The 23382-nt window shown below is 41.4% G+C and overlaps 1 protein-coding gene across 4 annotated transcripts; it reads right to left on the minus strand.

Annotated features, from left to right (window-relative positions):
* Window positions 1–185: 185 nt before the first annotated feature.
* LOC118359679 (poly(rC)-binding protein 2-like) lies at window positions 186–23350 on the minus strand. Of its 4 annotated transcripts, none has more exons than XM_035738290.2 (13): window positions 23188–23350; window positions 22129–22262; window positions 21823–21846; window positions 21146–21178; window positions 20764–20880; window positions 20162–20293; window positions 19649–19777; window positions 19398–19472; window positions 16175–16216; window positions 3483–3555; window positions 3311–3366; window positions 1477–1646; window positions 186–1332 (listed from the first exon to the last, which is right to left on the minus strand). In XM_035738290.2, the coding sequence occupies exons 2-13, from the start codon at window positions 22195–22197 to the stop codon at window positions 1296–1298; spliced, it is 957 nt and encodes a 318-aa protein (XP_035594183.1). In that variant the 5' UTR covers window positions 22198–22262; window positions 23188–23350; the 3' UTR covers window positions 186–1295. The 4 variants fall into 4 exon arrangements, with proteins under 4 accessions (XP_035594183.1, XP_035594181.1, XP_035594182.1 ...); XM_035738288.2 differs by having other exon boundaries at window positions 16157–16216; XM_035738289.2 differs by having other exon boundaries at window positions 19646–19777.
* Between the last annotated feature and the right edge of the window lie 32 nt (window positions 23351–23382).

A 23382-nucleotide genomic window follows, 5' to 3' on the forward strand; every position in this document is an offset into this window, starting at 1 on the left:
GACTAGGTTATACCCCTGTATGACAAAGTCAAATCCAATAAAAATACAACCAAAACGCGCAACAACTACATTGTACCATTTCTATTCATTGAGTTCAGGCAGTTTATTTTTACATTAGTAGTAGGAAAGTTACTCATGTTTACCCCAGGAAATGTTGAAATAAATAGACTGCTTACAGCCAGAGGTAGTTTAAGCGTTTCACATATTTTTATTTCTGTATTTAAGTTCAACAATTCAGTTGCACCCAAATCTACAATAGTTTGAAAACGTGCACAAAAACATGTTTCTTCATCCTGCAAAGAATAATACAAAATAAAAATCTGACCCAGGCAAAGGAGGAAACTAGTGTTAGTTATATAATCTCCCTTCTAGTTATTTTAAATTAATACCTCAAGTCTGATCATATAAAGACACAAGTCTTTTTTGGGGAGTTTTGCCCCTAGCCCCCAGCAGTTAAAAAAAATATTTTCTCTATTTAAAACAAATATTCCAATGTTATTATCATTATTATTTTAGTAATTTCTGAGAAAATAAATCCATCCCTCCAGCCCATTGTCTCTGGGTTACCATGCCCCACCCACCCAACCCTATCAGAATCCAGTACACAACACTCAAATGTCCAGATAAAAAAGAAAAAAAAAAGAAAAAGAGGATGGAAACAGGAATGACAAAATAATTATACAGTAAATAAGAGGTGACACAGAATTCAGTTAAATTCTCCTCATAGTCCCACTTTAGAGACGTTTCAATTATTTTCTGACATTGTCTTTCATTACATTTTTTTTTTTTTTAAAGAGTACATCATTTACACCCCACGTATACCCATTGCCCACAATGCCTCGTTCTGGAAGTTCAGCTTTAAAGAATGTCAAATATCAGTGAATTCTAACACGAGGACTGGCGTGTATTAAATAAAAAATAAATACAGATAAAAATTAATCAAATGCAGGGGGGGAAAAACAGTCCATCTAGTATGTTATTTTTGGGTATTCTTTTTAAAAACATTTTGTAAGAAAAATCTGACAAAATATTAAGCTTTTTCAGATTTCTCCCATTTCAAAACAGAAATTACCAAAGACAAAATATCTTTCAAAATAACTATTTGCAAAGGGAATTTAAAAACATAAATAAATAAAATACATTGATGTAATTACAACTGAGTATGTAGGTGTTTAACCAAAGGAAAAAAGAAAACAGTAAGTTGAAAATACTTGGTTTTTGCATTAACTTCAGTGAGGGACTCTGTAAAAAAGCAGGGTGGGGGTTACGTCAGGTGCTGTTGAAGATCCTCCGTGTCAGTTGGCTGCCAGTCCAGTAGCTTCAGAGGACAGCCTACAGCAACACAACAAACGAGGTGAATCAAATAAAAAAAAACTAACATTTGTATACAAGCTGCTTTGATTTCCCAGTCATACTAGTCTAGTCCTCTTATTTTGAACCATGACATATCAGTAGTTCCAGTGTGTTGTCCCTTACCTGGCATTGATCAGGTACTCAGCCAGGCTAATGCCGGCAGGGGAGCCGGTGATGGTAACCTGCCTGTCAGTGGAGCCCTCCACTTGGTTGGCGATCTTGATCTGAGCCCCAGACATCTGACGGATCTCATTGATCTTAGCCCCCTGACGGCCAATGATGCAGCCAATCAACTGAGGCAAGGAAGGGAAGAGGGAGAGCGAGTCAGAGAATGCAAGACATTTCAACCACTTCAAGAGATGCAGTGCATTCGGAAAGTATTCAGACCCCTTGACGTTTTCCACATTTTGTTTTGTTAAAACCTTAATCTATTTTCTCATTGATCCACACACACACCAGGTTTTTAGAAATTCTTGCAAATGTATTTTTTTTTTAAATGAAACACGGAAATGTCACATGTACATAAGTATTCAGACCCTTTACTCAGTAATTTGTTGAAGCACCTTTGGCAGCAATTACCGTCTCAAGTCTTCTTGGGTATGACGCTTCAAGCTTGGCACACCTGTATTTTGAGAGTTTATCCCATTCTCTGCAGATCCTCTCAAGCTCTGTCAGGCTGGATGGGGAGCGTCACTGCACACCCATTTCTGTCCTCTCCAGAGATGTTAGATCGGGTTCAAGTCCGGGCCACTTAACGACATTCAGAGACTTGTCCCAAAGCCACTCCTGTGTTGTCTTGGCTGTGTGCTCAGGGTCATTGTCGTTGTCTGAGGTCCTGAGCAGGTTTTCATCAAGGCTCTCTGTACTTTGCGTCATTCATATTTGCTTCAATCCTGACTAGTCTCCCAGTCCATGCCGGTGAAAAATATCCCCACAGCATGATGCTGCCACCACCGTGCTTCACCATAGGGATGGTGCCAGGTTTCCTCCAGATGTGACGCTTGGCAGTCAGGCCAAAGAGTTCAATCTTGGTTTCATCAGACCAGATAATCTTGTTTCTCATGATCAGTTCTTAGGTGCCTTTTGGCAAACCCCAAGCAGGCTGTGATGTGCCTTTTACTAAAGTGTGGCTTCCGTCTGGCCACTCAAACATAAAAGGCCTGATTGGTGGAGTGCTGCAGAGATTGGGCTCTTCTGGAAGGTTCTCCCATCTCCACAGAGAAACTCTGGAGCTCTGTCAGAGTGACCATCGGGTTCTTGGTGGTTCCAAACTTCTTCCATTTAAGAATGATGAGGCCATTGTGTTCTTGGGGACATTCAATGCTGCAGACATTTTTTGGTACCTTTTCCCCGGACCTGTGCTTCGACACAATCCTGTCTCGGAGCTCTACGGACAATTCCTTAGACCTCATGGCTTAATCTTTGCTCTCACATACACTGTCAACTGTAGGACATTATATAGACAGGTGTGTGCCTTTCCAAATCATATCCAATCAATTTAATTTACCACAGGTGGACTCCAATCAAGTCGTAGAAACATCAAGGATGATCAATGGAAACAGGATGCACCGGAGCTCAATTTCAAGTCTCATAGCAAAGGGTCCAAATAGTTATGTAAATAAGTAATGTTTTTTCTTTTTAATGAATTTGCCAACATTTCTAAAAACCTGGTCCTCTCCATCATTATGGGGTATTGTGTGGAGATTGAGGGGGGAAAATGATTTAATCAATTTTAGAATAAGGCTGTAACAAAATATGGAAAAAGTCAAAGGGGTCTGACTACTTCCTGAACACACTGTAAATGGAAGTTCGATTTAAATACGTTTCTGCTAAGAACACAGATCAGACAAGTATATTAGACAAATAGACTAACCAAATGGCTGAATTATTTACATTAAACTTCAGCTGAAGTAACGAGAAAAGGTGAGAGAATTCAAGGGTGGATGGGGACACTTACATCATTTGGAATGGTCAGCTCATGGGAACTAGTTTGTGCAGAAGAATCCATCCCAGCTAAAGAGAGAAAAACACTCAGTACCTACAAAGCAAACTTTGAACACAATGCAACGTATAAACAAATAACATGTCAATCAAATGCTTCCTGTCTCCATCCTTCCTCTGTGACCTACCTTGGAAACCCTGGTTGTTGGGAGCGATGGGGAAAGGGCTCTGCTGCATGGCCAGCTGGTGGAGTTTGGTAAGCTTTGGAGACAGACATACATAAGTCAGGAGACAGAGGGCGATGATCAACACACACACACACACACACACAAAAGATTGTAGAAAATAGTAAAAATAAAAATGTGTGTGTACATTGTAGAATAATAGTGAATACATCAAAACTATGAAATAACATATGGAATCATGTAGTAACCAAGTGTTAAATCAAAATATATTCAGTTAAGAACAAATTCTTATTTTCAATGACGGCTTAGGAACAGTGGGTTAACTGCATGTTCAGGGGCAGAACGACAGATTTGTACCTTTTCAAATCCCAGAGCTGACCTTGTAACCTTGAAGTTACGAGTCCAATGCTCTAACCACGAGGCTACCCTGCCGCCCCTTTGCACACTCTTGGCATTTCCTCAGCCAGATTCATAAGGTGGTCACCTGGAATGCATTTCAATTAACAGCTGTGCCTTGTTAAAACCTAATTTGTGGAATTTCATTCGTTCTTTTTTTTTGAGCCAATCAGTTGTTATGATAAGGTAGGGGTGGTATACAGAAGATGGTCTTTTATCAAGTAGGGCTAAGTCCATATTATGGCAAGAACAGCTCAAAATAAGCAAAGAGAAACGACAGTCCATCATTACATTAAGACATGAAGGCCAGTCACTGGAACATTTCAGGAACGTTGAAAGTTTCTTCAAGTGCAGTCGCAAAAACCATCAAGCGCTATGATGAAACTGGCCCTCATGAGGACTGCCAGAGGAAAGGAAGACCCAGTGACCTCTGCTGCAGAGGAAGTTCATTTGAGTTATCTACACCTCAGATTGTAGCCCAAATAAATCTCTCAGTTCAATTAACAGACATCTCAAAATTTAACTACCTTAAATTTTGCTGGACCCCAGGAAGAGTAACTGCTGCCTTAGTTAATGGGGATCCATAATAAATACATCAACTGTTCAGAGGAGACTGCGTGAACCAGGACATGGTCGAATTACTGCAAAGAAACCACTACTAAAAGGACACCAATAACAATAAGAGACTTGCTTGGGTCAAGAAACGCAAGCAATTGACATTAGACCGGTGGAAATCTGTCCTTTGGTCGGAGTCCAAATTTGAGATTATTGGTTCCAACTTCCGTGTCTTTGTGAACGGATGATCTCTGCATGTGTGGTTCCCACCATGAAGCATGGGGGTGGTGTGATTGTGCTTTGCTGGTGACACCGTCTGTGATTTATTTAGAATTCAAGGCACACTTAACCAGCATAGCTACCTCAGCATTCTGCAACGATATGCCATCACATCTGGTTTGCGCTTTCATTTGTTTTTCAACAGGACAATGACCCAACACACCTCCAGGCTGTGTGAGGGCTATTTGACCAAGGAGAGTGACGGCGTGCTGCATCTGATGACCTGGCCTCCACAATCACCCGACCTCAACCCAAATGAGATGGTTTGGGATGAGTTGGACCGCAGAGTGAAGGGAAAGCAGCCAATAAGTGCTCAGCATATGTGGGAACTCCTTCAAGACTGTTGGAAAAGCATTCCAGGTAAAGCTGTTTGAGAGAATGCCAAGCGTGTGCAAAGCTTTCATCAATGCAAAGGGTGGCTACTTCGAAGAATCGAAAATATATTTAGATTTGCTTAACACTGTTTTTGGTTACTACATGGTTCCAGCTGTTATTTAATCATTTTGATGTCTTCACTCTACATTCTACATTGTAGAAAATAGTATAAATAAAGAAAACCGTTGAATGAGTAGGCATTTCCAAACGTGACTGGTACAAACACGTTCATTAGATACACAACCCAGTTCACGAAAATGTAGCGTATCCTACAGACAGTGAATGAATCACAACTCTTTTCACACACGACAGTGTCTAGGGTTTACCGAGAATGGTGTGACAAACATCCTGTCCGCATCAGTCCCCCGAGCGAAAACAACTTGTTGATGAGACAGGTTGAAGGAGAATGGCAAGAACTCTGCAAGCTAACAGGCGGCTCACAAACGACAAATAACGGCACAGTACAAGTGGTGTGCAGAACGGCATCTCGGAATGGATAACTACTCTATCCATGTCACGGACGGGCTGTTGCAGCAGACGATCACACCGGGTTCCACTCCTATCAGTTAAAAACAAGAAGAAACGGCTCCAGTGGGCACGCAACCACCAACAACGGACACTGAGGAGTGGAAAAACTTTGCCTAGATTATGAAAATGAGTTCAGTTTACTTAAGTGGCCTGCGCAGTCCCACAGACCTCAATCCAATGGAGCATCTTGGAACATACAAAATCCCTGTGGAACGTGTCTGACACCTTTTGGAATGCCCCAAAGAATTCAGGCTGTTCTGAGGGCAAAGGGGGGTCCAACCCGGTACTAGATGTGTGTGCCTAATAGACTGGTCGGTGAGTGAGTACAGACGCACAGGGATGCACACAGTGCAGTCGGAAAGTATTCAGACTCCACATTTTCTTACGTTACAGCCTTATTCTTAAAAACCATAATGACAAAGTGAAAACAGGTTTAGAAATATTTGCAAAATTACACATTTTAAAACAGTCTTTGCTATGCGACTCGAAATTGTGCTCAGGTGCATCCTGTTTCCATTGATCATTCTTGAGATGTTGTTTCTACAACTTCAATTACCACAGGTGGACTCCAAATTGATTTGACACGATTTGAAAAGACACACCTGTCTATATAAGGTCCCACAGTTGACAGTGCACGTCAGAGCAAAAAACAAGCCATAAGGTCAAAGGAATTGTCCGTAGAGTTCCGAGACAGGATTGTGTCGAGGCACAGATCTGGGGAAAGGTACCAAGATAAGTCTGCAGCATTTGTGCCCAAGAACACGGCGGACTCCATTTTTAAAATGGAATACGTTTGGAACTGCCAAAACTCTTCCTAAAGCGGGCCGCCCGGCAAAACTGAGAAATCGGTGGTCACTGACAGAGCTCCAGAGTTCCTCCGTGGAGATGGGCGAACCTTCCAGAAGGACAACCATCCCCGCAGCACTCCACCAAAGCAGTCCTTTATGGTAGAGTGGCCAGACGGAAGCCACTCCTCAGTAAAAGGCACATGACAGCACGCTTGTAGTTTGCCAAAAGGAGTCTCTGATCATGAGAAACAAGATTCTCTGGTCTGATGAAACCAAGGTTGAACTGAATGCCAAGTGTCACATCTGGAGGAAACTTGGCACCATCCCTATGGTGAAGCATGGTGGTGGCAGCATCATGCTGTGGGGATGTTTTTCCAGCAGCAGAGACTGGGAGATCAGTCAAGATCGAGGGAAAGATGAACAGAGCAAAGTACAGAGCGATCCTTGATGAAAATCTGCTCCAGACTGCTCAGGACATCAGACTGGGGAAAAAGTTCCCCTTCCAACAGGACAAACAACCCAACCCTAGCTAAGACAACGCAGGAGTGGCTTCGGGATAAGTCTCAATGTCCTCGAGTGGCCCAGCCAGAGCCCAGACTTGAACGCGACCTAACATCTATGAAGAGACCTGAAAATAGTTGTGCAGTGATGCTCCCCATCCAACCTGAGAGCTTTAGATGATCTGCAGAGAAGGGGAGAAACTCCCCAAATACAGGTGTGCCAAGCGTGTGTAGCATCATACCCAAGAAGACTCAAGGCAGTAATCACTGCCAAAAGGTGCTTCAACGAAGTACTGAGTAAAGGGTCTGAATACTTATGTAAATGTAATATTTCATTTATTTTATTTCATACATGGCGTAGTGTGTAGATTGATGAGGGGAAATAACTATTTAATCCATTTTGGAATAAGGCTGTAACATAAAGTGTGGAAAAGGTGAAGGGGTCTGAATATTTTCTGAATGCACTGTATATAGCCAACATATTGACGCGGAACGAGGGAGAGCTTGGTTTGTTTTGGAAGGTTTGTTGGTTTTGAAAGTGTATTGAGTTTCTTAGTAGCTAGCTAACTTTTGAATTTGGATCCTGCGAAGCAGTTGGCATCAGTTACTGGGACTGCGCTCTGTCCAATGATCCTGCCGATCAAAGCCGTGTCTGAGGAGCTATTTGGCGTAGCAGCTAGCCCAGCTGCCTATCAAGCTAGCGGGGGTTTTCTAAGCGCTTGAACATAGCCTGCGACATGGTTAACCATTGTAGCTGGGACTGCAGATTCTCCCAGGTTTGTGGCCATCTAGATCCCTGCTGTTTGTTGTCGTTTTCAATCTTCCCTGCGACCTGCCCGGTCTAGCACTACTAGAAATAACAGCATAACCTACATTGCTAGCTAGTATGACAAAGACCAAAGCCGGCAGGAGTACTGTTGAGGACAGTGGTGTCTATCACAGGTGAAGGATCTTAAAAAATATATATAAAAACACAAAATAAATTAAATAGGAGTTCTACAAGCATTTGTTACAACAAGAAATAGCTTCAAATGTTTTGTCCAAATACTGGTGGAGTCAACTAATACAACATAATAGATGACCTGACCAGAGGTCCAGGACCCGAAGAACAGTTTGCAGTTCCTCCGGGGTCAGCTCGATGAGTTGAAACAGGAGAACGGCAAGATGACAGCAATCTGTAGGTCACTGAGACAGGACATGAGTTCTGTGTGTGAAACCATGATAACAATAATGGAGAAATCAGATTGAGAGACAACCAAGGCAGAACATAGTTGTGGACAGAATTGCAGAACCTTTACATGAGACCTGGACGGAATCTGAGGACAAAGTGAGGGAAATTATCTTGGAGAAATTGAAGATGGACCACAGGAAGATTGAGGTGAAGCTGGAAAACCCACCACCTACCCAGATGACAGGACCAGGATAGTGGTCAAGTTCCTAAGGTTCAAGGACAAGGTAGCGGTTCTCGAAAGAGCCAAGAACTCAAGGAACGTACATCTTCCTCAACAAGGACTATCCTGAAGCTGTATGCCAGAAGAGGAAAGAACTGATCCCAACCATGAAAGCTGCCAGAGCACGTGGGGACATTGGTTACATCCACTATGACAGGCTCATTATCTACCCTCCCAAAAGCCTGGAAGGCATGAGAGCCAAGCGTATGGGTATGTAGCATCAACCCCACAGCACACACACCAATTGATTAATGGACTGCTGAATGTGTATTGTTTATCTTTCTTTGTTTGCTATTTTCCATATTATGTCTCTCTGATAAGCTACCCAGGGAAGGGCTGAAAATAGCACATATTGATATATATATATAGCCTCAGAAATGAGGTTCATGAAATCAATAACTTGCTAAAGTCAGATAAGAGCCATATATTAGCCATTACTGACTTACTTAGATAATTCATTTGATGATACAGCAGTAGCAATACAAGGATATAACATCTATAGAAGAGACAGGAATGCTTATGGGAGAGATGGCTCTGAATATATCCAGCAACACATCTCTGTAATGCTTAGAGAAGATCTTATCTTGTGTTATTGAAGTTGTGGTTGCAGGTTCACTTGGCACATCTAAAGCCTTTTCTTTGGGGGTGTTTCTATAGGCCACCAAGTGCTGACAGTCAGTATCTAAATAATATATATGAAATGGTTGATAGTGTATGTGATGTAAACAGAGTTCTACTTTCTTGGGGACCTGAATATTGACTGGTTTTCATCAAGCTGTCAAACCAGAGCCTGTAATCTGGCTCATGTTATTAAATCAACCTACCAGGGTGTTTAAACACTACAGGAACAAGCTCATCCACATGTATCGATCACATTTTTTGCTAATACTGCGCTATTCGTACCCATTGGATGCAGAGATCACAATATAGTGGCTATATCCAGGAAAGCCAAAGTTCCAACAGCTGGGCCTAAAATAGAGTATAAGAGATCTTACAAAAGATTTTGCTGTGACTCATGTGGATGTTATATTTGTTGGTCTGGTGTGATTAATAAGGAGCATCCATACACTGCACTTGATGAATTTCTGAAATTGCTTCTTTCAATTATTGATAAACATGCACCTGTTAAGAAACGGACCGTTCGAACTGTTAAGGCGCCATGGAATGATGAGGAATTTAAAAACTGTATGGTTGAAAGAGATGGGGCAAAAGGAGTGGCTAATAAGTCTGGCTGCACATCTGACTGGCAAACTTAAATCAAATTGAGAAATCACATGACTAAACCCCCCCCCCCCCAAAAAAAAGTATTATGGATCCAATATCAATGATATAAAGGACGGAAAAAAACTTGAGTACTTCAAAATTAAATTATGTGCAGAAACATCTTTCATAGAATCAGATGGCTTATTCAACACAAAACCATTTGATGTTTACCAATTATTTGAATAATTTAATTGGCAAAGTGGGCAAACTTATGCAGGAAATGCCAACAATGAACAGTGAGCCATCGTACGTACTCATGCATAAAAAAAAGAAGAAAAACATTGCAAGTTTGAATTTTATCAAGTTAATGTGGGAGAGGTGATTTTTGTGTGTTATCAATCAATAACGACAATAATCGATCAATCCTGGCATGGACAACTCCGGTGGAAAGCTACGGATGATGTTAGCGGACTCTATAGCCACTCCCATCTGTCATATTTTTAATCTGAGCCTAGAGGAATGTCTTTGTCCTCAGGCCTGGAGGGAAGCCAAAGTAATTCTGCTACCCAAGATTGGTAAAGGGCCTTCACTGGTTCTAACAGCAGACCTATCAGCATGCTGCCAGCTCTTGGATTTTTTTTGTTGTTGACCAAATACAATGATATTTCTCTAAACAAATTAACAAACGTTTAGTATGCTTATAGAGAAGGGCACTTAAGATGTACTGCACTGACACAAATGACTGATGATTGGTTGAAAGAAACTGATACTAAGATTGTTGGAGCTGTACTGTTAGATTTCAGTGCAGCTTTGATATTATTGACCATAATCTGTTGAGAAAACTTGTGTTATGGCTTTTTAACCTCTGCGCTAAATCCACAATATGGCAATCTAATAGATCTCAAAGGGTTTTCTTTAATGGAAGCTTCTCTAATGTCAAACACGTAAAGTGTGGCGTACTGCAGGGCAGCTCTTTAGGCCCTCTACTCTTTTATATTTTTGGCTAAGAGGAGGAGAGACTGACTGCATCACTTATGTTTATAAGAAACTATATAAAAAGAGACTGCTGACATCATTTCCTGTCACAACTTGTGGACTTGTTTACGTGCTGCTGTGCATTTTGTTGCTAGTGTTACTTTGCTACCTGCCAACTTTACTTTTTATATCTCCCCCCTCAACTTTTTCTTTTTACCTGGATGCTTTATCTTGGCATGGTTCTACAGGACCTCCACCAGCCGAAGCTAAGTACAGATAGTAGTATAAATCCCCTCGCACAGTCCCCGCAGCCGGGCAATTTTCTCATGGCTTCTGGAAGGAAATGCTGTAGGAATGATCAATCAGTTCTCGCCATTAAGCAACGTTCTCTGGTCTCTCCTCCACCCATTACAGGGTCTGAGACACCGAAGCCTTCCACCATTAGCTCTGACAAATTGAAAACCCTAGTCACTGGGGGACACCATTACCCGCAGTATTAGACTTCAAAATAATTATCCAGCGATCATACACTGCTTATCAGGGGTCAGGGCTACCGACATTAAGGCTAATCTGAAGATGGTGCTGGCTAAAGGCTAAAACTGCCGAGTGTAGAGAGTATAGGAATATTGTTATCCACATTGGCACCAACGAAGTTAGGATGAAACAGTCTAAAGGTCACCACGGCAACATAGCCTCAGTGTGTAAATCAGCTAGAAAGATGTCGACATCGAGTAATGGTCTCTGGCCCCCTCCCAGTTTGTGGGGAGTGATGAGCTCTCCAGCAGTCTCAACTCAATTGCTGGTTGAAAACAGTTCTGCCCCTCTCAAAAGATCCAATCATCTACAAATTCTCCCTCTTTCTGGAACTCAGGACCAAGCCTGGCCTGCTGAGGAGTGACAGACTCCATCCTAGCTGGATGTGTGCTCTCATCTTATCTATGAACCTAGACAGGGCTCTAACTTCACAATGAGATAGCCAGCCTGCCAGCTTAGTGGAGTCTACCACTAGCACAGTCAGTGTAGTCAGCTCAGCTATCCCCATTGAGACCGTGTCAGTGCCTCGATCTTGGTTGGGCAAAACTAAACATGGCTGTGTTCGTTTTAGCAATCTCACTGGGATAAAGACCTCAATTCCTGTCTTTATTGAAATAAATTTTGATATCTCACATCTCAAAATAGGGGTACTTAATGTTAGATCCCTCACTTCCAAGGCAGTTATAGTCAATTAACTAATCATAATCTTGATGTGATTGGCCTGACTGAAACATGGCTTAAGCCTGATGAATTTACTGTGTTAAATGAGGCCTCTTCTCCTGGTTACAATAGTGACCATATCTCCCACCTATCCGCAAAGGCAGAGGTGTTGCTAACATTTACGATTCCAAATTTCAATTAACACATAAAAAAAGGGGGAAAAAAACATCTGAGCTTCTAGTCATGAAATCTATGCAGCCTACTCAATCACTTTTTATAGCTACTGTTTTACAGGCCTCCTGGGCCGTATACAGCGTTCCTCATCGGACCTTGTAGTCATGGCAGATAATATTCAAATTTTTGGTGACTTTAATATTCACATGGAAAAGTCCACAGACCCACTCCAAAAGGCTTTCGGAGCCATCATCGACTAAGTGAGTTTTGTCCAACATGTCTCCGGACCTACTTCATGCCAGTCATACTGTGGACCTAGTTTTGTCCCGTGGAATAAATGTTGTGGATCTAAATGTTTTTCCTCATAATCCTAAACTAGCGGACCACCAATTTATTACGTTTGCAATCACAACAAATAATCTGCTCAGACGCCAACCAAGGATCATCAAAAGCCGTGCTATAAAATCTTAGACAACTCAAAGATTCCTAGATGCCCTTCCAGACTCCCTCTACCTACCCAAGGACATCAGAGTACAACAATCGGTTAACCATCTGAGGAACTTAATTTAACCTTCCATAATACTCTAGATGCAGTCGCACCTATAAAACATTTGTCATAAGAAACTAGCTCCCTGGTATACAGAAAATACCCGAGCCCTGAAGCATGCTTCAAGAAAATTGGAACGGAAATGGCGCTACACCAAACTAAGTCTTCTGATTAGATTGGAAAGACAGTACCGTGCAGTATTGAAGAGCCCTCACTGCTGCTCGATCATTATTTTTCCAACTTAATTTAGGAGAATAAGAACAATCATACATTTATTTTTGATACTGTTGCAAAGCTCACTAAAAAGCGGCATTCCCCAAGAGAGGATTGCTTTCACTTCAGCAGTGATAAATTCATAAAGTTCTTTGACGAAAAGATCATGCTCATTAGAAAGCAAATTACGGACTCCTCTTTAAATCTGCATATTTTTCCAAAGCTCAGTTGTCCGGAGTCTGCAAAACACTGCCAGGACCTAGGCTCAAGGGAGACACTCAAGTTTCTTAATAGAGTAGTATATCTCTTGACACATTGATGAAAATAGTCATGGCCTCTAAACCGTCAAGCTGCATACTGGACCCTACTCCAACTAAACTAACTAAAGAGCTGCTTCCTGTTCTTGGCCCTCATATGTTGAACATAAAATGGCTCCCTATCCACCGGATGTGTACCAAACTCACTAAAAAGTGGCAGTAATAAAGCCTCTCTTGAAAAAGCCAAACCTTGAACCAGAAAATATATATTTTTAAAAACTTAGACAAAAAAAGAAAATGTTCAAAAATGTAAATTTATATCAAATCTCCCATTGCGCAATTTTTTAAATTTTTAAAGCTGTTGTGCAGCAACTCACTGCCTTCCTGAAGACTAACAATGTATACAAAATGCTTCAGTCTGGTTTTAGACCCCATCATAGCACTGAGACTGTACTTGCTTTTGATACTATCGAGCACCACATTCTTTTGGAGAGATTGGAAACCCAAATTGGTCTACACGGACAAGTTCTGGCATGGTTTGGATTTGATCTGTCGGAAAGATCAGTTTGTCTCTGGATAGTTTGTCCTCTGACAAATCAACTATAACATTTCGGTGTTCCTCAAGGTTTCTGTTTTAGGACCTCTTGTTTTCACTATATATATATATATATATATATATATATATATATTACCTCTTGGTGATGCCATTCGGAAACAATGTTAACTTTCACTGCTATGAGGACGATACACAGGTGTACATTTCGATGAAACATGGTGAAGTCCCAAAATTGCCCTCCCTGGAAGCCTGTGTTTCAGACATATGGAAGTGGATGGCGAAAAATGTTTTACTTTTAAACTCGGACAAAACAGAGATGCTAGTTCTAGGTCCCAAGAAACTAAAGAGATCTTTTGTTGGATCTGACAATCTTGATGGTTGTACAGTCGTCTCAAATAAAACTGTAGAGGACCTTGGCGTGTCGGAACCCTGATCTCGCTTTTGACGAACATATCAATAACAGCTTTTTTCCATCTACGTAACACTGCAAAAATCAGAAACTTTTCCCCAAAAATTATGCAGAAAAATGAATCCATGCTTTTGTCACTTCTAGATTATACTACTGCAATGCTCTACTTTCCAGCTACCCGGATAAAGCACTAAATAAACTTGACTAGAAGCAAATTAGCGCTGATTTCAAGGTTTTACTGCTAACCTACAAAGCATTACATGGGCTTGCTCCTGTCCATGTTTCCGATTTGGTCTTGCCGTACATACCTACCCCTAAGCTACGGTCACAAGATGCAGGCCTCCTTATTGTCCCTAGAATTTCTAAGCAAACAGCTGGAGGCAGGGCTTTCTCCTGTAGAGCTCTTTATTGAAGACTCAACTCTTCAGGGTCCTATGATTGAGTGTAGTCTGAGCCAGGGGTATGAAAGTGAACAGAAAGACACTGGAGCAACGAACCACCCTTGCCGTCTCTGCCTGGCCAGTTCCCCTCTCTCCACTGGGATTCTCTGCCTATAACCCTATTAGGGGGCTGAGTCACTGACTTTCTGGTGTTCACCCATGCCGTGCTTGATCCACACAGCAGACATTGTGGGCTAGTTTAGGAACGTGTCGCGCAACATTTTACGTGGCGTCATTACATCATGTATCTTCGTTATATAGGTATGCACGTCAGCTTTGACATCGTTTTGCACATCGGTCGTTAAACTAGACATCGGCAGATACCGATATTGGCTGATTACGATATGTTCACCGATATATCGATATATCTAGTTTCTGTATAGCACTTTGTCATCTGCTGATGTAAAAAAGGGCTTTAAATAAGTTGAATTGATTGACTAAATCCCAAATTGATTGCATAGTCAACATACAAAAAGCTCTGACATACGGTACACACTTATCCCTGGTGGCATGTCTGGTGGGGCATTTTCACAGTCCCCAAATCCATAACAAATTCAAGAAAGTATACAGTATTATATAGATCCATTATTGCATGGAACTCTGTTCTATTTCATAATGTTAAAATGAACAGCAAACCTGGATTTAAAAAAACAAACATAATGCAACACCTCTCCCCTATTTGACCTCGATCGTTTGTTTGTATGTATTGATATGTAGGCTACGAGTGCCTTTTTTAAAATTGATGCTGTTCTGTCCTTGAGCTGTTCTTGTCCATTAATGTTATGTATTATGACATGTTTTGTGTGGACACCAGGAAGAGTAGCTGATGCTTTTGCAACAGCTAATGAGGATCCTAATAAAATACCTACAAAATAAATGTCAAAAATGTATCGGTGTCGACAGAATTTATTGGCGAAGATTTAACACTACGAAATATCTGCAGAAAACATTGGCTATGAAATTATCGTCTGATACTGGAACGAATTTAGGCCATTGTCAGCCGATACCATAGTCTGAAATATCATGCATCCTACATATCAGAGAATGTGGGCCTCTTTAATTTAATTCGCTCTCCAATTGTGAGCCAATTATCGAAGGTAGAGTCATGCGTCCTCTGAAACTTGACCCGCCAAACCGCGCTCCTTAACACCCACCCGCTTAACCTGGAAACCAGCTGTACCAATGTGTCAGAGGAAACATCTTTCAACTACGATCGGAAGTCAGCTTGCAGGCGCCCGGCCGCCTCAAGGAGTCGCTAGAACGCGACGAACCAATTAAAGCCCCCCTGGTCAAACCCTCCCCTAACCCCGGCGACGCTGGGCCAATTGTGCACCGCCCTATTGAACTCCTGGTCACGGCCAGTGAACGAACCCGGTTCTGTAGTGAGACCTCAAGCACTGCCTTAAACCACTGCGCCACTCAGGAGGCCGGAATGCGGGGCTTCTGAGCAATTACTCTACAGTACTATGTGCTGTCAATTTTTTATAATTACCATACATGCAGCAACTCAACACAATGGATTGATTGACAGTAGAAGACTAGCATAGGATCACAATCAAGACAATGAGTCAAAGCCTAAATTCAGAATTCCTATCAAACATAATTGGTGTGCAGAGAAACTAAACAATACACACGGCAAAAGTCATTGAAACAACCAACTGTGTTTAGAACTACAATTAGGCCTTAGCATTGCATCATTGCAGTGCATGAATTGAAACACAAAATGGAACTTGGGTGCTCAGGGGGGAGGGACAAAAAGTACAGCATGTAATAGAGGGTGGATGCCATGGCTACCCAGGAGGGTTGACTGTATGTGTAGATATATGGGCTCACTTACAGAATGACCTTCACTTACGTCAGGCTGTGGAATGGCGTGCTGTCCTTGGACAGCGTATGCCTGCAATGAGAGAATAGCACTTAGGAGGTCGCAAGGGAAACAGAAACAAAGTGCATGCACATGCATACACACAAAGTGAATGTGCAGACAAAACACGCAAATATATAGGCTGTAGTACACTGGGGACCTATGACCTTGGATGTCTGGAATGAGAAAAATGTTATGGGGTAATTCATACATCATAAGTAGTCACTCCCCCATGGATTTATTTTCTTAAAAATGCTTTATTGTAATTGGTCATTTATCTGCATAAAGTATTCCATAATGTTAAAGTGAAGAGAAATCTTTAACAATAAAAATGTAATAACTAAAATAGTAATTTAGGCATTTCCAAATATAGTGAACTAAAATATCAGCGAAACATGAAGTGTTGGTCCAATGTTTCATAAGAATGAAAGATCCCAGAAACTTTCCATTCACACAAAAATACTTCTTGCAAATGGTGCTCACAAATTTTACACCCTTGTTAGTGAGCATTTCTCCATTGCCAAGACTATCCATCAACCTGACAGGTGTGGCAAATCAAGAAGCTGATTAAACAGCATAATTACACAGGTGCACCTTGTGCTAGGTTCAATAAAAGGCCACTAAAATGTATAGTTGTCATAACACAAAGCCACAGATGTCTCAAGTTCTGAGGGACAATGCAATTGGCATGCTAACTGCATGAATGTCCACCAGAGCTGCTGCCAATGGAACTTGGCAACTACTGCCTCCGTCGATTTAGAGAATTTGGCAGCACGTCCAACCAGCCTCATAACCGCAGACCAAGTTTATGCCGTCTTGTGGGTGAGCGGTTTGCTGATGTCAACGCTGTGAACAGAGTGCCCCATGGTGGCAGTGGGGTTATGGTATGGGCAGGCATAAGCTACGGACAATCAACAATTGTATTATATTGATGGCACACAGATACCGTGCCTAGATCCTGAGGCGCATTGTCATGACATTCATCCGCAACCATCACCTCATGTTTCAACATTATAATGCACGGCCCCATGTCGTAAGTATCAACTTTATGCGAAGGAGATTTGTTGAGCTGCATAAGGCAAATGGTCACAAGATACTGACTGGTTTCTGATCCACCCTACCTTTTTATTAAGACATATGTGACTAACAGATGCATATCTGTATTCCCAGTCATGAGAAATCCATAGATTAGGGCCGAATTCATTCATTTCAATTGACTGATTTCCTTAAATGAACTGTAACACAGTAAAAAAATACAATTGTTGCATTTATATTTTTGTTCAGTATAGTTTAAGAGTAAACATTTGACTTAACAAATCACGTAAGTTACATGGACTCACCCTGTATGAAATATTCCATATGGAAAGTATTCAGACCCCTTGACCTTTTCCACATTGTTACGTTACAGCTTTATTTTTAAATGGATTAAATAATATTTTTCCCCCTCAGCAATCTACATACAATAACCCATAATGAAAAAGCAAAAACAGGGTTTTAGAATTTACATATATATTTTTTTATACCTTACATACATTAGTATATAGACCCTTTGCTATAAGACTCGAAATTGAGCTCAGGTGCATCCGGTTTCCATTAATCATTCTTGAGATGTTTCGACAACTATTGGTGTCCACCCGTGGTAAATTAAATGTATTGGACATGTCTATATAAGGTTCCACAGTTGACAGTGCATGTCAGAGCAAAAACCAAGTCGAATGAACTGTCCATGGAGCTCCGGGACAGGATTGTGTCAAGGCACAGATTTGGTGAAGGGCACCAAAACATTTCTGCAGTATTGATGGTCCTCAAGAACAGTGGAACCCATCATTCTTAAAGGGAAGAAGTTTGGAACCACCAATACTCTTCCTAGAGCTGGCCACCTGGCAAAAATTAGAAATCAGGGGAGAAGGGCATTGGGTCAGGGAGGTGACCAAGAACCCGATGGTCACTCTGACAGAGCTCCACTGTGGAGACAGGGGAACCTTCCAGAAAGAGAAACATCTCTGCAGCACTCCACCAATCAGGCCTTAATGGTAGAGTGGCCAGACGGAAGCCACTCCTCAGTAAAAGGCACATGACAGCCCGCTTGGAGTGTGGCATATCAAGAAGCTGATTAAACAGCATGAACATTACACATCAATTAGGCTTAAGTGCCTTGCTCAATAGCACACATTTTTGTTGGCGACCTTTCAGTTACTGGCCCAACACTAACCGCTAGCCTACCTTCCACCCAAATCCAACACGTCACTGCAGTGTTGTGGGTATGCTTGACATCAGCAAAGGCTGGGGAGTTTCAGGATAAAAAGAACCGGGAAGGGGCTAAGCACAGCCAAAATCCAAGAGGAAAACATGCTTCAGTCTGCTTTACACCAGACACTGGGAAAATAACTCCCCTGTCAGCAGGACAATAACCTATAACACAAGGTCAAATCTACACTAGAGTTGCTTATCAAGAAATCAGCAAATGTTCTTGAGTGGCCAAGTTATAGTTCTGACTTAAAATCTACTTGAAAATATATGACTAGACTTGAAAATTCCTGTCCAGCCATGATCCCCAACAATGACAGCTTTTGAAAAGAATAACAGGCAAATATTGCTAAATCCAGGTGTGCAAAGTATTTACTCAAGAAGAGTCAGCTGTAATCGCTGCTAAAGGTGTTTCTAACATGCATTGTTGACTCGGGGGCAAATACTTATCCAAATCATGGTTTATTAGGGTCTTATTTTTCATTCATCAAAAAATATATATACATTTTTCTTCAATTTGACAGAGTATTTTGTGTAGATCGTTGACAAAACATGACAACGAAATCTATTTTAATCCCACTTTGTAACAAAATGTGAATGAATCCAAAAGGGGGTGAATACTTATGACAGGCACTGTATACACACACAAAGAACACATTACACACAAAACAATGATATGGTCATGCGGGTAATGCATATGCACCCTCCAGCTGGCATTCAACCCATCTGTCAGCTCAACTACGCTACAATTACTGGATGGGATTTCTAACATAGAAACGCTGGCCAATCGGCAATGGTGCTGACATCTGCACAGTGCAGAATTATACTACTTAAATGTCGTAACACAGACCTAAAGATGCAGTGGTATTCAACTTCCCTAAAACCAATGACAATGCTATCATTAATTAACAAACAACTGACATGAATTACAGACTAATTAGTTGATTAATTAGGTTGGTTTATTTACCTGACCACCTGCAAAGATAACGGGAGAGCCTGAGGGTTTGGGCCTGTAAGGGATGGTTACACCCTTAGGCGGAGACTGAGGAGAGAGAGAAACAAATACTATTAGGAACTGGAAACTATACATACACAGTAGTTATTTTGCAGGCACTGTAAATGTAGAAAAACAATGGTTATCAAATCAGGAAGCTAAGTAACATTCCTGACAATCCAAGACAAATAAGGGGTAGTGCGCCATTGTTCCCATACTACTACCTCAAGCATGACGACACAGATCTGCTTGACACACTCGATGATGGGCTGGGGGGTCCCTGCAATGGTGATGGCCCGCTCCGTGGAGTTAGGTAGCATGTCTCCTGCCACCTGCACCTGAGCTCCTGTCGACTACAGAGATACAGTTCTCTTTAAAATATCTTCAGACAATTATACTACTACTACTACTAATAATAATAATAATAATAATAATGCTAGTTCTTTGAATAAACATATTATTAAAATTTCATGTGGTGACCCAGTGCCAAAGATTAATTATTCTTAGGCGAAAATAAAGCTGGTGTCAGTAAAGGTTGGATCATACCATTCAACGACAGGTGTTTGTCAAGAATCTTCCATTCATAACTTGACTGGCCAAATGGTCAAAAAAGGTTTTTGGATGAATTTCCTACGGGTTCATTCAAATTCCATTGCCAATACTTATCTTTAGAATATATCTCATGAAACCCCCAGCTGTAATGATGACTGCCTCATGTGTGGCTGTACTGTACTTACCTCTCTGATTTCCTTGATCTTGCAGCCGCCCTTGCCGATGAGCGAGCCACACTGGCTGGCAGGCACAACGATGCGCAGGGTAACTGGCGGTTTACTGGTGGCCGTGCTGTTAGTCATTGAGCTGCTGATGTCCTGTGGGGAATACAACAGGAGACACTGGTCAGGATGACGTCAGTTCAAAGACCTAGAATCTAGGTCGTATAGATGTTTTAGGATCTTCACTATGAAAAATCAGAAATTGCTACTAGTATTTTTACTCCAAAATTGGGTGGTTATGGGTGCATAAAAACTATTTTCTTTACAATTTCATTTTAATACAGTTCCAGTCAGATTGAAACATTTTTTTATTTAACTAGGCAAGCTAGTTAAGAAAAAAATTCTTATTTACAATGACGGCCTACCCTGGGCCAACCCGGACGATGCTGGGCCAATTGTGCGCAGCCCTATAGGACTCCCAAACACTACCGGATGTGATACAGCCTGGATTCAAACCAGGGACTGTAGTGACACCTCTTGCACTGAGATGCAGTTCCTTGGACTGCTGCGCCACTCGGGAGTTATACATGGCCTGTTTGAAATCTGTAGTTAGGATTCATTCGAACCTCCTCCAGCTTCTCGATGATCATGGAGAAGGCTTTAAAGATGGCAGTGGTGGGGCCTGCCAGGGTGATGATCCTCTCTGGGCAGTTCCCTTCTGAGATGTTGATACGAGCACCACTCTACACAAGACAAACAGTCGCTTGTTTCTTTATTACAATGCTAAAATATTAAACCAAAATATTAAGACTCCATATATTTCATTTAGGAATTCAGTCATTAATTAAAGCTCTGTCAGTGCCAGCCTGATTTTGGTTCTAAAATTGCAATCTGTCAACCCTGAAGCATGAGCCAGAATCAGACATGGAAAATGTATAGAATTGTCTACTTCTCTCAAACTCCTTTCAACACTTCTATACAGCCTCAATGCAATGACAGACGACTCACCTCCTCTCTCATCTTCTTCACAGACTCTCCTTTCTGCAGAAAAATGACAGGAACCACAATATTTACATACACTACTACACTACTATTGCTCCCGATTGAATCGGGTTGCACAAAAACAGTCAAATTTACTGGGACGGTGGGCAGGACGGTTGGTGATTATGACGGGGTGAATGAGAAAATATCTAAAAGAATGCATTACTAAACTGACTTTCCAAACTTGGGTCGGTTGTAGACCCAATTCCTCTCTGCTTACCTCGTCAAAATAAAAGTCCCCCGCAAGTTATTACTTTTTTGTCCACATATGGTGCATGTGAAGTGAATATATATGGCGCATAGGAAGTGAGTCTACAACAGAACCACGTTTGGAAAGTGTTTTTAATAATACATCACTTTCAATATTTTGTCTGAAATCCCCCCTCTCATAATGACCAACTGTCCTGCCCACCGGCACAGTAAGTTGTCCTGCCCACCGGCACAGTAAGTAGAAATGGATTTTGTTTAACTTCTAGCTTCACCATGGAGTGTTTTTGTGCAACCCATACAATGGGGAGCAACACTAGTGTATGTAAATATACCTACGCTGCTAAACGCAGCTAGATGTTTACACAACAGTCACAGACATGATTGAACAGCGCAAAGCCGAACACAGTGAGAAACATCAGGAAAAAGACACTCACCTTGCCAATAATGCTTCCAACCTCCTGCAGACAAGAAAAGCAATATCACTAATCCATCCGTATTTCATATTCACTTAATAGCTTTACTCAAGATTGAAAGAAACCTGTCTGTATTAGTTTTACCCATTATATCCAAGTTATCCAATGTAGTGTGCAAGGTTTATGCTAGTCTCTGGTGCCTCACTAAAGACAGTGGCAAGAGATTAGGTTTATGCTGACTATTCACAGTAATGAATGAGTTTTGTGAATGGAACAACCATGGTGTAATGGTCATAACTCTATCACCCATCTCCTGTTCATACCCACCTTTCCGTGCATAAGTAGCCTAATAGTAAGGGTGACATTGAGCCCTCCTTCAACCACACTGGTGTCCATAGCTGTTGTAGTGTCTGTAGTCTAGACTGGCCAAGAAGTCGAGTCTCTGGTCAAAAGTATCAGGTCTGCAAGACAAGAGGGACCAGAGAGATAAACGGCCAGGTTTTAAGTTACAGAGGGCAACCAACAACCAGAACTAGTTACTGTTCTATATAGAGTGTTAAGCTGAAAAAGAGTATAACTAGCTGCTGAATGTGTTGACCAGATGAGATGGATATAGTACCAGTCTGATGATGCCATCTCGTAAGTGAATCACGTCGATTAACTTGATTCCTTAACTACACCAAAGATTCACTGACTCCGTTCACATTGCAGTGTACCGGTTCAGATAATAATAGTAGCTAGCTAACGTAAAACAACTCTGGAAGAAACAGCCATGTGTAGCGACGCTAACTAGACTTAGTTGCTAACATTAGCTAACAGTTACCTAGCTAACTACCTTTATTTACACCTTGTAAAATACAAAACACTTGAAAACAAAGTTACTGTAGTAGCTAGCTAGTAGTAACGTTTGCTAGCTAGCATTTTTTATGGATATAAACCAGAATGCTTGCTATAGTGGAAATAAAATGTCAAAGCTTCAAGTGCCTACTTGAAATGACAACGAGTTAGCTAGCTAGCAGTATGGCTAGCAGTGACATTGGCTAGCTAGCTAAACTAGTTAAGAGTTGAAATACCTAAATTAATCAATTAATAAGAAACTATCCATACCTTGGGTACAGTAGTGTGGATACATCAATATTGTGCAAGCTGCATGTTCTCGATAGGTTGTTTTTAAACCATTAACTAACTAGTTAAAAAAGGAAGATATCAAACGTTAACTGGCTAACTAACGTTAATCAAATCAGAATGAGCACAATGTTAGCAAACTAGCATGTGTAACGATAATCCGCAATTTTGAATGTTGCGGCCTAGGTCCTGAGACTCGTTCAGGCGCCGTTAACCCTGTCCTTCATTCCAAAGAAAATGCAGTAGTTAGGGCAGCCTTACCTGAACCGTACTGTGAGATGTGTTCAGGGGGAGGGTAGGGTATTAAGGGAAGAGGTTCGGGAGGGAATTTTAAAAGGATTCGGGGAAAAGGGAAGAGACGCTGCTGCTCGATCGGGTTCCACTCTTCTGCTCAACACAAAAGACAACAAAAGGAAAATGGTTCAACTTTCAACTTTAACCCGATCCTCCCCAACG

This window comes from Oncorhynchus keta, chromosome 27 (genome assembly GCF_023373465.1).
Source record: "Oncorhynchus keta strain PuntledgeMale-10-30-2019 chromosome 27, Oket_V2, whole genome shotgun sequence".
Lineage (NCBI taxonomy): Eukaryota > Metazoa > Chordata > Actinopteri > Salmoniformes > Salmonidae > Oncorhynchus > Oncorhynchus keta.